The sequence below is a fragment of the Myodes glareolus genome, chromosome 6 (assembly GCF_982192425.1).
Source record: "Myodes glareolus chromosome 6, mMyoGla1.1, whole genome shotgun sequence".
NCBI classification, from domain to species: Eukaryota; Metazoa; Chordata; class Mammalia; order Rodentia; family Cricetidae; genus Myodes; species Myodes glareolus.
This window is the reverse complement of record NC_142031.1, coordinates 15,482,509-15,496,168: the sequence shown is the minus strand read 5'-3', so window position 1 is coordinate 15,496,168 and position 13,660 is coordinate 15,482,509. Positions and strand designations below refer to the sequence as shown.

The window sequence follows — 13,660 nt, the reverse complement described above, 5'->3', positions numbered from 1 at the left end:
CTTCAACACTGACTCTGCTTTCAGCATAGTCTTCCACCTGCTGGGGCTTCTGCTGCTGCTGCTGCCACCTCTCACTCTCAGCCTGGGCTCCACTCAGCAGCTGCTGATGTCCTCAGCCAGCAGGTGCTACAGTGCTGAAGCTGCCCCCTGGGACCCCAGTGTCTACTGCACCTGCCTGGGCTTCCACTGCCCCCTATATCCATCATAGAGTTCCACACTGCAGCTGGTTACCCCAGACCCTACCTTCGCAGAGCACGGCTTTTGCTGATGCTGTAGCCCAAAGGATTTGCTGGGAGGGCTGGGTGAATATTGAGCACTATTATGTCCAGCTTTGGAGGCAAGTGCTTCTTTAGGCAAACTTTTCTTTCCCACCTTAGCAGTTGACAAATAACCCATATGGAAAGTTAATATTAATTATAAATCTCGACTGATAGCTCAGGCTTATTACTAACTAGCTCTTACAACTTAGATTAACCGATTGCTGCTCGGGGAACCAGCCTCCAGCAGCGCAGAACTCAAAGGAAATCAAGAGTTGGTGCACGATAACTTTTTATCTGAGGGGCTAGGGGAGAAGACCCTCGCACTCTCTCTTGGTTGTTTCTCTCAGACCTTATCTTTATTCTTCTTTAGTGTTCTCCACTCTTTATCATCCTGGTGAGTTTCTTCTCTCATTCTCGATGCTTTCCTTCTTGCTCTATCTTTATTTCTGATGTTTTCCTTCTAACCACTTTAGCTTTATCTTTATTCTTTTACTTACAGCTTATTCACACCAGCCAAATCTTCCAGGTATTTAAAAATTTCAGTGTGGTTACACTGTGCTTTTTGAGTGAAGCAGTACAATGAATATAAGCAAAAACAAAAACAAAACAAAAACCAAGAAACAGCATGCTTTTCCTACATTTACATAATTAAACATTTTACATATTGCAGGTGAAAAACAAGTTAACCCAAAAACCCATGTACATTTATACCTGAGCAACTTGTTATAAATTAACAGCATGCAAGCACGCAAGATGTTCTTTTACGGGCAGGCTGAGTGTTGTGGTTACAAAAGGTAATCTTGAAGGAATCACAAATCTAGACTTTTTATATGAACAAGAATCAATCAGTTCTACTTCAAATCTTTAGGGTGCACACCCACTCATTAATAGTTTTTTTTCTAATTTATTTATTTTAGTATACATAATTCTGTCCATGTGTATGCCTGAAGGCCAGAAGAGGGCACCAGACCTCATTACAGATGATTGTAAGCCACCATGTGGTTGCTGGGAATAGAACTCAGGAACTTTGGAAGAGCAGGCAATGCTCTTAACCACTGAGCCATCTCCAGCCCTCATTATTACTTTTTATATCAAGAGACTGAGGGCAAAAATGGGCACAAGGAATTAATCATCATCTTTGATCACCAACCGATTCTAGCAAGAACATTACGTCATCTAGTAGAAACTGGGCTGCTGTGCATTTGTTCCCTGGCCTTAACAAGTTCCTCATTCAACTATGTGCCTACAGATTGTCATCTTGGGTTATTCACCTCAAAGCTATTTGGCGAAAACATCCTAGTCTAACTTTAAGCTATTTTCAAAATCTAATTTCTGGTAAGATGTACTCTGTAATCAACATTGACATTAAAAGGATCTGAGCCAGCCTGGCTTATGGGGACTCAATTGATTTTTTCCTTAACTGTGAACCTGAACTGCATCTCTGCAGCTCCTCAGGTGTAACTAGGAGGTCCTAGCTGTGAACACTTCCTTGTATTTATTTTTAATCATCAGGACTCTGGTGAAACTAACATTATTACTATCAGTCAGTACAGTTTAAGAAGAAATCATTTTAAAAACAACCCACAGGTAAAAACGCCCAGTAGAAGGGGATGTTCCCATGAGCTAATCATATGACATTACAGGCAGTGGGAATCTCCCCACACCCATTCACACCATACCAGATACCAGAGAAAGACAGCAGAAGCCAGAGACATCTGGAGTCTGTGGTCTCGGGGCCTTGTCTATCTGAGACTCACCCATCAGGGATTTTCCTCCCGGTGGGCTAACACCTGAAGTTGTTCTCCATTGCTACTCCTCTGACTCGGCCACCGGCATTAACCCGTTTCTATTAATTTACATCTGCCAAGTGCCATTATCTCTCTTTCATCCTGCACCTCCTGTTTCCTCTCAGTGTCTGGAGGAGACTCCGCCCTTCTTCCCAGAGTCCTTAGTCTGGTTCTCCTGACTAACCTTATGCTGTCCAGCTATTGGCCAGTCATCTTCTTTGAAACCAATCACAGGGACATATATTTACACACTGTAGAGGAAGATTCCATAGCTTCTACCTGCTTGACTGTCTGATTCTAGTTTTGAGACTGGGACTTTGTATACTATACTGCCTTGAATCTGCTACATATCAGGTCTCCTTGTCTCTACCTTCCAACTGCTGTGTGTACAACACGCCTGCCTTTTTTATAGTATAGACTGTCATCAAGAAAAAAAAATTTTGAGACAGGATCTATGTAGCCATGGGTGTCTTGGAATTTGCTGTGTAGACCAGGCTAGCCTCCAGTTCAGAGACCCACCTGCTTCTGCTTCCCAAGACGGGATTAAAGGTGTGTGTCATCATGTTCAGCTCAGCCTCAAACATTCAATCCTGCCTCAGCTACCTGTGCTGCAGGCGTTGGAGACATGAACACACTGGCTTGTCCCGGGTTTAGATGTTCATGACTGTTAAGACCCAAGGCCCAACTATTGAGTCTGGCTGTTGCCTCTGCACTTTAAATCCTCCGGGGCAGAGGCCGGAAAATCTAAAGGGTTCTAATTGTTCAACAACCTGCATCAGTTTCTGTGTGCTGTTAGGGAGGGAACCTGGGGCCTTAACCATGGCAGTCACATGCTTTACTACTGAGTTATATAGCTCTCCCCTCCTGTGGGTCACAGCCAAGCAGCCAGGTGTGGTATCACACAGGAAAATCCTAGCACTTGAGAAGCAGAGGCTGGAGGATTACAGCAAGTTCAAGGTCAACTGTGTAACTGAATGGGAGAGTCTAACTCAAAATGCTACTTGCTCCCACCCCCAGCAGTGGCTTTCCTCTACTTTAGGGAGAGGCCTTTGTTTCTGGCCTGACAGCCTTAGCCCTGGTTTGTGTGTCTGTGCGTGTGCATTTTTATGTATAAGTGGTGTGTTGTGAGATGTTTTATTCTCTTGGCTTTTTGAGGGGTCCAGTACACAGCTCCCAAAAAAATTGCACACAAAGGCTTATTCTTAGTTTTAAATGCCCAGCCGTAAGTTGGCTTCTTTCTTGTCAGCTTTTCTTAAATTAACCTGACCACCTTTTGCATCTGGGCTTTTATTCTTCTATTTCTGTATATCGTCTTTATTTTAAAAGATTTATTTATTTAGTATGTACACAATATTCTGTCTGTGTGTACACCTGCAGGCCAGAAGAGGGCGCCAGACCTCATTACAGATGGCTGTGAGCCACCATGTGGTTGCTGGAAATTGAACTCAGGACCTCTGGAAGAGCAGTCAGTGCTCTTAACCTCAGAGTCATCTCTCCAGCCTCTGTACATCTTTCTTTACTCCTTTCTCCGCAGCTTCCTGTGTAGCTGGGTGACTGACCCCAGTTGTCCCCCTTTTCTTGTTAGCTTGCAGCTCCCGCCCACCCCCCTAGATTTCTCCTTCTGTTGATCCTGTCAGCCTGCCAGCCCTGCCTGTCCTTGTTCCTGCCTCGCTATTGGTCATTCAGCTCTTTATTAGGACCATCAACTGTTTTAGACAGGCAAATCACAGCTTCACAGAGTTAAGCAAAACCCTGCCCCAGCTTCCTTCATTGTCTTTATCCATAGCAAAATACAGAGCTGCTTCTACCAGAGAAAGCAGTGCTAGGTTGTGTACTAGGGGTGTGTGTGTGTGTGTGTGTGTGTGTGTGTGAGAGAGAGAGAGAGAGAGAGAGAGAGAGAGAGAGAGAGAGCACAGAGGATTTCCTCCTCTGTTTCGGAGAACTGGTCTCATACTGTAGCCCAGGAAGAACTAAAACTCATAAGATAGCCCAGGCTAGTCTCTAGCCGGCAGCCATCTTCTCAAACATCACCCATCACACTCGGCATGGTCACTGATTGTAGTGTACAGCTCTGAAGGTTTGGACACACAGTCTTGAGTCACCCCACAATCAACACAGTCCCATCCCCCAGGGCAGCTCTCCATGACCTCCTCTCTCTGAAGACCCTGGAATCCAATGGTGTGTCCTGGTGCTGGAGTGTTGTGGGGGACCCACCAGAGAGGACGCCTCACACATGGGATTAAACCAACAGAAAGTCTCTATTAGCCAGCCAGAGTCCACCAGACATTTGGGATCCCGGAGTAGCCCTCAGCCTTTCTCTGGGTGATCTTTTAAGCACAGAAACCATATTCTGGGTTGACATTCTTCTGTGTTCGCCAGAAACAGAACTGTAGAAGTCAAAAAACAAGGTGCGTACAGTTAGGGATATCCCCAGAGCTGTGGATCTGAGGGATTAGGTCTTTGTTTCATTTTGGAAGGTGGTGCTGTCTCCATGCTGAGTTTCATAACCTGAATGGTATTTCCATCATGGAGTCAGTTCTGCCAAGGTCTGGGACCTGCATTAGAGGAGGAGGCCAGAGAGGGCACTGGGCTCTCTGGAAGTGCGGTTACAGAAGGTTGTGAGCAGCCATGTGGTCCTGGACATCACACCTGAGTCCTCTGGAAGAGCAGCCAGTGTTTTTTACTGCAGAGCTTCCTTTCTATCCCTTTGTTTCCTGTCCCTCTGGAGTTATCTCTGTGCGGCACTGTCACACACAGAATCACACGTGTGGTCCAGAGGCTTCTTCCACCTGCTGAGACTCCTCTGCTACCGTGGGTTCACAGCTTAGTCCTTTACCCACTCTACCCAGGGGACATCAGGTTGTTTTTGTATTCTGCCACTTCCACGTGAACAACTCTAAAGTCTCCTTGATGGCGGAGATATGGCTCAGTTGGTAGAGGGCTCCATGGTCATAAAATCCTAGTAAGACTGCTAACACCTGTCTCCCAGCACTTGGTAAGTGTGGGCAAAAGAACAAGAAGATCAACTACATGACTGAAGACAACCTGAGATACAAAAGATTCTTAGAAATACATACATTTTTGTGTGTGTATGTGTAATTTTTTTTAAAATAACAGAGAAACATTTGAACATAGGTTTTTGTATGAATATAGCATTTCATATCATTGAATTTAAAAAAAAAGCAGAAGAATAAACTGCTGAATCATTGTCACTAACCTTTGGTAAACACTTCAGTGAAAGTTCTGGCCCTCTTCATCTCTCCTCGACCTTTGAGGCCTGTCACAGGCGAGAAGAGTTAACAGGTGACCTATGCCCTCAACCTCAATTCATTTATCAAGCTATCTGTTTTAGACAAGGTCTTTGGTAGCCCAGATGAACTTTGAATTCTTAATCTTCCTGTCTCTACCTCCCTTCCCAAGAACAGAGGTTTAAGACCTGGAGGAGGAGACAGAGACATAGGAAGACTCAGCAGTTGGGCAGAGACAACAGAGAGGAATGCCAGCTATCCTTCTTCAGGTTTGCCTGCACCTTAGTTCATGGGCACTGACCACCTACCTCCAGGGGATGAGGGTAGGTGCAAGTGGTGCAGCACGTGTACAGAGAGTCCCCAACTTCAAAGAGTCCCTGACAGCAGCCTGCACAAGCCTGCTCCACCGCTGCTTGCTCCGCCCCTTGGGCGTGACCACCGCCTGCTATTAAAGCTGAATGCACCTCTGCACGCGCTAGAGCAGCAGCTTCCTAGATCCTCCTTCCTCTCTTATTCTTCGCCTTCCTCCACCTCTAGCAGAGCCATCATGTCATCCGCTCGGCCCGCCACCGTGCTGGGTGCCATGGAGATGGGGCGCCGCATGGATCCGACCTCCAGCGCAGCGTCGGTGCAAGCTTTCCTGAAGCGCGGCCACACCGAGATCGACACTGCCTTCGTGTATGCGGAAGGCCAGTCAGAGACAATCCTGGGCGGCCTGGGCCTCGGGCTGGGCCGCAGTGGCTGCAAAGGTAACAAACAGTCAAATCTGTCATCTCCCTGCCCCAGGACAGCTTTGTCTGGCTCCCTTTGTTCGGAGCCCTGGTCTCCCCTTGTCCACGCAAGAGGTCTGAGAACTCTGAGGCATGCAAATTCTTCACGCATACCAAGCTTTCAATTTGGCAGTCTCCTTCCACACCTTCTTCTGAAAGAGTAGCCGAGGATCCTCCTCGCACTGTGGTCCTAGCTACGGTCCAGCCTGGACCCATGTGGCTAGCCCGTGTTTGCACTCTGAGCTGCTGCCAGTAGGTGCCCTAGGAGCACCTGATCTGCAGGACTCCTGCTCAGCACCACCACCCCAGATTGAAACCACTTTATTCCTTTGGTAATGGCCCTGGATTGTATAGATGATGAGCCTTTGATTAACAAGACCTCTTGCTCCATTATGTTGGCAGCCATAGAAACGAGTACAGCCCTACAGAGAGAACAGGGCCCTAGAACAATGCAGCTGTCTTGAGTTCTCTACTCAGTTAGTCCCCTGCCTCAGCCTCTACAGGCAGCACTGCACTTCTCTGGCCTGCTGCTATGCTGTATGCAACTCTGATCACTGCCCTAGGGAGTTCTACTCTGAGATTCACAGCACAGTGGGATCCAGAACAGAAGCAGACCCATGCACTCAGTGCCTTGCTGTTTCGAGATCTCCTGCCTACCTCCAAGTGAAAGGAGGAGTTGTGTTTGGGATAGAATCTGTCTATGAAGCCCAGGTGAACCTAGAATCTACGTGTAGTCAGGCTGGGCTACTCCTGCCCAACGTCCAGAGTGCTGGCATTATACACGTTACCCATTACCACCACCAGAGCCTGGATCTGACTCCTGATTGAAATTGCCTTTTTGAGCCCTCCCTCCTTCCCCTGTTTGAGTTCAGGGCTGCTTGGGCCAGAGCCACAGCTCAGATCTGAAACTGATGTCCCATGAGGAAGGTCAAGTAATGTGGAAGACTGGAGAAGTCCCAGGTATGTGACTCAGGAGTGTCAGGAGCTTCACTGACTGCCTTGGGCTGCTGAACTGACTTCTCAAATGTGGAAAGTGACTTTTGCACATCCATCCATCCATCTGCCTGTCTGCCCACCATCCATCCATCCACCTGTCTGTCCATCTGTCCATCCATCCAGGCAGCCATCCATCAGCCCATCAATCCATCCATCCATCCATCCATCCAACCATGCATCTATCCATCCACTCAGCTGTCTGTCTATCTGTCCATACATCCATGCATTCATCCTTCCATCCATGTGTCAGTCCATCCATCCATCCATTCATCCATCCATCCATTAGACTGCCCGCCCATCCATCCATCCACCTGTCTGTTCATCTCTCCATCCATCCTTCCATCCTCCCATTGATCATACATCCATTCATCATCCATTCATCCACCATCCAACCATCCAACTGGACTTTCAGCAGAGGCAGGGAGAGAAGCAGGGACTCACTCTCTCAGATGGTCCAGCACTCACCTGTTTTCCCAGGCAGAGTCCATAGCTGGACCTGACCTTCCTTCTCACAGGCTCACAGCAAAGCCTCTTCTGTCTCTGTCCCCGGTTCTTCCTGCACCCCCCTCACACATGCTAATTGCCCATGCTGCATTCAGGATCACCTTACAAAACATCTGGAAAGAGCACAGCGCTCAGAACTAAAAGCATTCAGAGACTTCCCCAACCACAACCCCAGGTCTAAACTCCAGACTCCAAGTGGGGTTCTACGGGGCCATTCTGCTTCTAGTCTGTTGTCTTTTCTCTATCCCCGTGTCCCTTACCCCAGACCTTCTTTCTCATGGCTTCTAAAGCCCTCCTCCCAGTGAACAAATACCTTATTGTTCTTAGTTTGTTAGCTTCTCACTTGCACTAGACACTCAGATGAGATTCTCAGAAACCCCTGTGACCCCAGGCTAGCCTCTGCCTCCCTGCTCTCCCCCGGGGAACCTCAAGTTCTCCCTGGCCTCACTACTCAACAGTGGCCTGTGCTTTGCAAGGCCATGAGTGCAGGTCCTCTGCATCCACAGCCCCAGTGCCAGATTTGACTCATCTAGGTGTCCAGTAGGTAATTGTCACAGCGAGCATACCAACCACTCTTCATGTTCATTGTTAGTTATGCCTGTTAACCCATCAGGGCTTCTCCATAAGACATTATTACTTCCATTATTATTTACTGTTGGCAGCATTGAGGAGGACTCAATTTAGTCAAGGCCACAGCTACTAATTAAAGGCAGAGCTACAGTTTGAACCCAATTATATCTCTGCCTGTGTCTGTCTGTATATTTCTTAATTCTCTCTCTCTCTCTCTCTCCCTCTCCTCATTCTCCCTTTATCCCTCCTTTGCCCTCTCTTGTTTTTTGGATACAGTCTTTCATATAGGGGTAGATTTGTTCTATGTAGACAAGCCTACCTTGAGTCCCTGATTCTTTCCTCAAACCAGCAGATTTGGTATCTAATGCAGGCAACTCCATATTCCGCCCAGTTCTGTGCCTCAACTGTTACAGTGGTTACTATGTTTGATAAAGTGACTTGAACTTGCATTCCCCCTCCTCCCGGAAAGTGAAAATTGCGACCAAGGCTATTCCAATGTTTGGGAGGACATTGAAACCTGATGATGTCCGGTCCCAGCTTGAGACGTCACTGAAGCGGCTGCAGTGTCCCCGGGTGGACCTCTTCTACTTACACATGCCAGACCACAACACCCCCATAGAGGAGACGCTGCAGGTCTGCCACCAGCTGCATCAGGAGGTGAGTGTGGCCCCTGAGCTTGGGGAGATGCCCTCTGACCTTTCCAACTTGACCCTGCCAGGGGAGTGAGTGCAGGCCACATACAGCAGGGCAGGCACAGACCTCCCTCCAGGCTCCCCTCCCAGGCAGTCTCCCCTTCCTGATGTTCTGGACTGAGCTGGGCTCTGATGGAGTCTCTCCCCTGCAGGGCAAGTTTGTGGAGCTTGGTCTGTCCAACTATGCCTCCTGGGAAGTGGCTGAGATCTGTACCCTCTGCAAGAAAAATGGCTGGATCATGCCAACTGTGTACCAGGTGAGAAAAATCTGGTATTTTAGGATCATCCAGACATTGGGGATCAAGGCTCCATTGATTCTCGATCTTTGGCATGACCATGAGACCTGCCAACAGCACTGTGTGAATGCCCTGAATGTCAAGGTCTGGGATTGTTCAGGACTAGACTGAGGGACTTAGGAAGATACATTTGGCATCTCTTGACACGTTCTCCCTCTCCAAATGTCTCCTTGCAGGGCATGTACAATGCCACCACTCGGCAGGTAGAGAAGGAGCTCTTCCCCTGTCTCAAACACTTTGGATTGAGATTCTATGCCTTCAACCCTTTAGCTGGTATGGGCTCTCATGGGGACCCGCCATGTCGGTGTGTGGGTGGGTGACATGCCTGGCCTATGTTTCTCCTATTGATGGCCTGGTGGGTGCTCATTTCAGACCTGGGAAGCCCGGAGCTTTGAGAAGGGGTTCCTGGATCTCCTCATTCCAGGCTCCCTCCTGTTCTCCAGCTCCTAGCAGGGAATGACCTGGCTATCTCTGGGAGGAGTCTGGACCAGGTTCTGACTGCTGTCTTCCTGCAGGTGGCCTGCTGACTGGCAGATATAAATACCAGGACAAGGACGGAAAGCAGCCTGAGAGCCGCTTCTTTGGGAATCAGTTTGCTCAGCTTTACAAGGACCGGTGAGCTATGATGAGGGAGCTGTGTCTGGAGAGAGGTGCTATAGGTTTCCTTGGTTGGAGGGAGGATCCTTGAGGCTGCTTTCTTGGGGACCAGCCCTACTGTGGTTTCAGCCCTGAGACTCTGGATGTTAGCTGCCCTGGGCATTGGAGGGATGTTCTTGCCTTGTCATTGGGATCCCCTGATGTCTGCACATTGTTACCCTGTGTGTGATTCTTGGGAAAAGCTCTTCCACTGCCCATATTGAGAGGACAACCCCAGATGGACTTGGGGGAGCCTGGAGTGGGTGCTGACCCAATGAGACTTAGTCCTGTGTCATCTTGTTCGTAAAATTGTCATCATTGTCTCAAGTTGTCACAGGTGGACAATGTTCAGGGCAAACTCCTTCTCCTTTTTCCTTTCTGCCTTCCGTCCTTCCTTCCTTTATTTTTATTTTTTTTATTTTGAGTCAACATCCTGTGAATCCAGACTGGTCTCAAACTTGCTTTATATTTGAGCTTGACCTTGAACTCCTGATCTTCGTGCCTCACATAAAGACCTAGGATATTTATTTTTGTTTTCCCACACATGGTTTGTTTGTGTGTGTGTGTAGCAATAGTTGTCCTGGAACTAACCCTTTGGACCAGATTGGTCTTCACCTTAGAGATCTTCCTGCCTCTGCCCCCTGAGCCCTGGGATTATAGGTGCCGCCAATACTTGGGCAATGAGCTAGGATTCCTAGTGTCTCTCACAATGCTCTGCTCCAAAGTTTAGGTACCTAAAAATGTATCTGGCTGGGGAAACTGAGGCAGAAGGATTACGAGTGAAAGACCTGCCTATCGCCTGGGGATGGAATGCTCAAAGCCCTGGCTTTGATTCTCAGAAGTACAAAAATAGAAAAAAAAAAGAAGAAAAGAAAAATTATCAAAGATTCGATCTTTTTTCCAAGTGACTTTTTTGGAGGTCTAGTTTGACCCAGTACAGTGTACAACTTGTGATTCTCCTGCCTCAGCCTCCTGAGATGTGGCATCAGATGTGTGTGTCTCCATGGCCAGCCACTGTGTGGAACTCTTACACTGCCTTCCCCTCTGGCATCTTAGCTGCCATGTCTCCAAGGCTCACTGCTGAGCATAGACTGATGCATTTGCTGTTTGTATTCTCTGGAAAGACCCAGCAAGCAAGCTTCCTGCAGGAGGCTCTGATATTGGTTTGATGGAAAAATCCAAAGTTAAAAGCACTGAGTAGAGTGTGTTAGCCTGATTGTGTACCCGGCTTGATTCAAGCCTTACCTGTAGGGAGTGTGCTGCTCACTCTCAGAGCAATGGTTGGGTGTGAGAATGCCTTGCCTTTGATACTCAGCACCTCAGAACAAAATGACAACCACAAAGAACCCCTAACTGCAGCCTCCCCCACTAACAGTCTGTGATCCTTCTGCCAGGAGTACAAACCATTGCCTTGATCGGGGGTTCTGAAGTTATTTCACACACGGGCAGATCCCAGCGTTCTCCCTGAAGAATCAAGGCCTGCTGCCCTTTAGCAGCTTCTCTTCTGACCATGTTGCTAAGACAGGCTGCTCAGGAAGTAGACCAGTGTGTGCAGGGAAGGAAGGTGACCACAGAAGCCAGACTGTGCCCAGGACTTTAGCCGCACTTCTGAGTGACCCAGGGCTCACAAGTGTGGTGTTGTAGCAGCTGAGAGTCCTCATGTAGGCTGCTGTATTATTAACATTTGACAAGCATGTAGAATTCCTGATTCTTGTCCTCTGTGTCACTCCCTGACCTACGAGGGGCCTGGAGAGCTTTGTGTTCTGATACTGAAGGGGTCAGAGTTGTGCCTGAGGACCGAACCCACCTCAGGGATGCAGGGGTTAGGTCACCCTCTAGTGACCCCTGAGAAACTGGCCCCCATGTCACTGTCCCCCCACCCATTCAGGTACTGGAAGGAAGAACACTTCAATGGCATCGCACTGGTGGAGAAGGCTCTGAAATCCACTTATGGCGCCAGCACCCCTAGTATGACCTCGGCCGCCCTGCGCTGGATGTACCATCACTCACAGCTCAAGGTAGCCCAGCGGGTCCTGGCTCTTCAGCCTCTGCTGTGAAGTTGGATGGGGAAAATGGAGTTGGGGGGTGGGGGTTAAGAGCCCACTGTGACTCTGTCTTCTCTGGCCCAGCTTGTCCCAGGCTGGTGACAGTGGTACTGCTAGCTTACCTCGCTGTGTTCCAATGACTGTGTGAAGTCTAGTCATCTGGATTGTTTTTCTTAAAGAACTAATTATTTTTATTTTGTCTGTATGAGTGCTTTGCCTGGTGGCCACTTGTGCTTGTAGTTCCAGCAGAAGCCAGAAGAGGCTGGTACATCCCCTAGGATTATAATTACAAGTGATTGTGAGCCAGCACCATTTGTCTAATGAAAACCAAATCCAGGTTGTCTTCAAGAGCAGAAACTGCTCCTAAGGGTTAAGCCATTCTCCAGCTCCCATGATCTCCATTTCTATATGGAGAAATTGCTTCTCCAGATGAGAACTGGTTTACCTACTAAAGTCCCACAGCTCCATGGTGTAGGAAATAAGCATAGATTTGACTCTGAAGAGTACAGTAAAAAAAGAAATTGTTTATTAACATCCCTTCCAGAAGTCTCTCTGGAGAGAACTTAATTCCGTGTCCTTGGGAGCATCCCTTTCTGTCGGCTGTCCCCACTTCCTCTCCTTAACCCCCTTCTCCAGTGTGGGGATTCTGGGGTAATGTTGCCCCTTTAGCTCTTAGTAAACATCAGTCCTAAATATTAAGTGTTTCCCAAACTGTCCTGCAGGGCAGAGGAGCCTGGCAGACCTTGGCTGTTTGGAGGCAGTAGTCATTTCTCCTAGAAGCAATACTCAAGTGAAAACAGATTCCAAAGCTCAGCAAGCAATGGGCGGGAGGGGGCGGGTGATGAGTCGAGGGGATGGCAGATGTGTGCTGGAATCTGTATGTCCCTTGCAGGGCGCCCATGGGGATGCAGTCATTCTGGGCATGTCCAGTCTGCAGCAACTGGAGCAGAACTTGGCCTGCGTTGAAGAAGGGCCCCTGGAGCCAGCTGTCGTGGAGGCCTTTGACCAAGCCTGGAACCTGGTTGCTCATGATTGTCCCAACTACTTCCGCTAAGCTGGTTCTGACTTGGGGAGGTGTAGAGGTCACTGGCCGTTACTCTGTGTTCTAGCCTGGCTAGTCTGGGCTGTGTGCTGAGTCAGCTGCCCTTTCCCTCCTCATCCAGATCTCTGATGGTTTTATTTTTTTTTCTTTCTATTGCCTTGCCTTGAAGACCCTGTTGTCTTAAGTGTGAGAGTTGCCTGAGCTCTCCCCACTACCTCCTGTTGAATAAAACCTGCCATGGCTGTAGCTCAGGCTGCAGCAGGCCTGGCCTTATTCTTTGTAATTGTGTGGCTTACTTCTTGCTTTTCTTCTGAGGGTCCAGGGGAAGTGTGCAGGAGTGTACCTGGTCCTCAGAGGGCAGAGGCCCCGGAAAGCCTGCTCACTAGAAGTGGGGCTCGATTGTGGCCCAGTACTCAATTCAGAAAAACACCCAAGTTCCTTTTGGCACCAGGTATGTGCCTTTCTCCCCACCATGGAGCTCCACAGCAGTGGACAGCAGCACTGCCCCAGGTGAAGTCTCCTCGTTCACCTACAGCATCAGCTTACCCAGCTTGCAGACTGTGTAATAACCACCGCCATCCTTCATGCAGAGTACAGGCAACAAGAAGTTGAATGGTCTTCTGGTCAACCCGGGTTTCCCCAGACTCAGGTTATCACAGCATGAGGCAGGGCCTTGACTTGGGCAAAATCAGAAACCCACGTGTTGCAGGATAGTTGATCACTAATGACACTATTAATAAATTTAACCTTTAATCCCTTTGCAATGTGCTGACCAGAATTAGTAATAGAGATCTTGTATTTCCTGGAATCATAG

At 48.4% G+C, this 13,660-nt stretch overlaps 1 protein-coding gene and 1 long non-coding RNA gene across 2 annotated transcripts; one reads left to right on the top strand and one right to left on the bottom strand.

Annotated features, from left to right (window-relative positions):
* Positions 1-4,286: 4,286 nt before the first annotated feature.
* LOC148121653 (uncharacterized) lies at positions 4,287-5,740 on the bottom strand. Its single transcript, XR_015738038.1, has 3 exons — positions 5,604-5,740; positions 5,265-5,324; positions 4,287-5,038 (listed from the first exon to the last, which is right to left on the bottom strand). It is a non-coding gene; the product is annotated as an uncharacterized LOC148121653 (long non-coding RNA).
* A 16-nt stretch (positions 5,741-5,756) lies between these two features.
* Positions 5,757-13,129, top strand: LOC148121652 (aldo-keto reductase family 7 member A3). The gene is made up of 7 exons (XM_087906971.1): positions 5,757-6,044; positions 8,605-8,792; positions 8,980-9,084; positions 9,300-9,396; positions 9,639-9,738; positions 11,648-11,777; positions 12,697-13,129. The coding sequence occupies exons 1-7, from the start codon at positions 5,843-5,845 to the stop codon at positions 12,856-12,858; spliced, it is 984 nt and encodes a 327-aa protein (XP_087763097.1). The 5' UTR covers positions 5,757-5,842; the 3' UTR covers positions 12,859-13,129.
* Positions 13,130-13,660: the final 531 nt, after the last annotated feature.

Coding starts and splice junctions, on each gene's coding strand:
- LOC148121652 (XM_087906971.1), top strand. CDS start 5,843: ATGTCATCCGCTCGGCCCGCCACCGTGCTGGGTGCCATGGAGATGGGG. Junction 9,085..9,299: donor TCATGCCAACTGTGTACCAG/GTGAGAAAAATC, acceptor GTCTCCTTGCAG/GGCATGTACAATGCCACCAC. Junction 11,778..12,696: donor ACCATCACTCACAGCTCAAG/GTAGCCCAGCGG, acceptor TGTCCCTTGCAG/GGCGCCCATGGGGATGCAGT.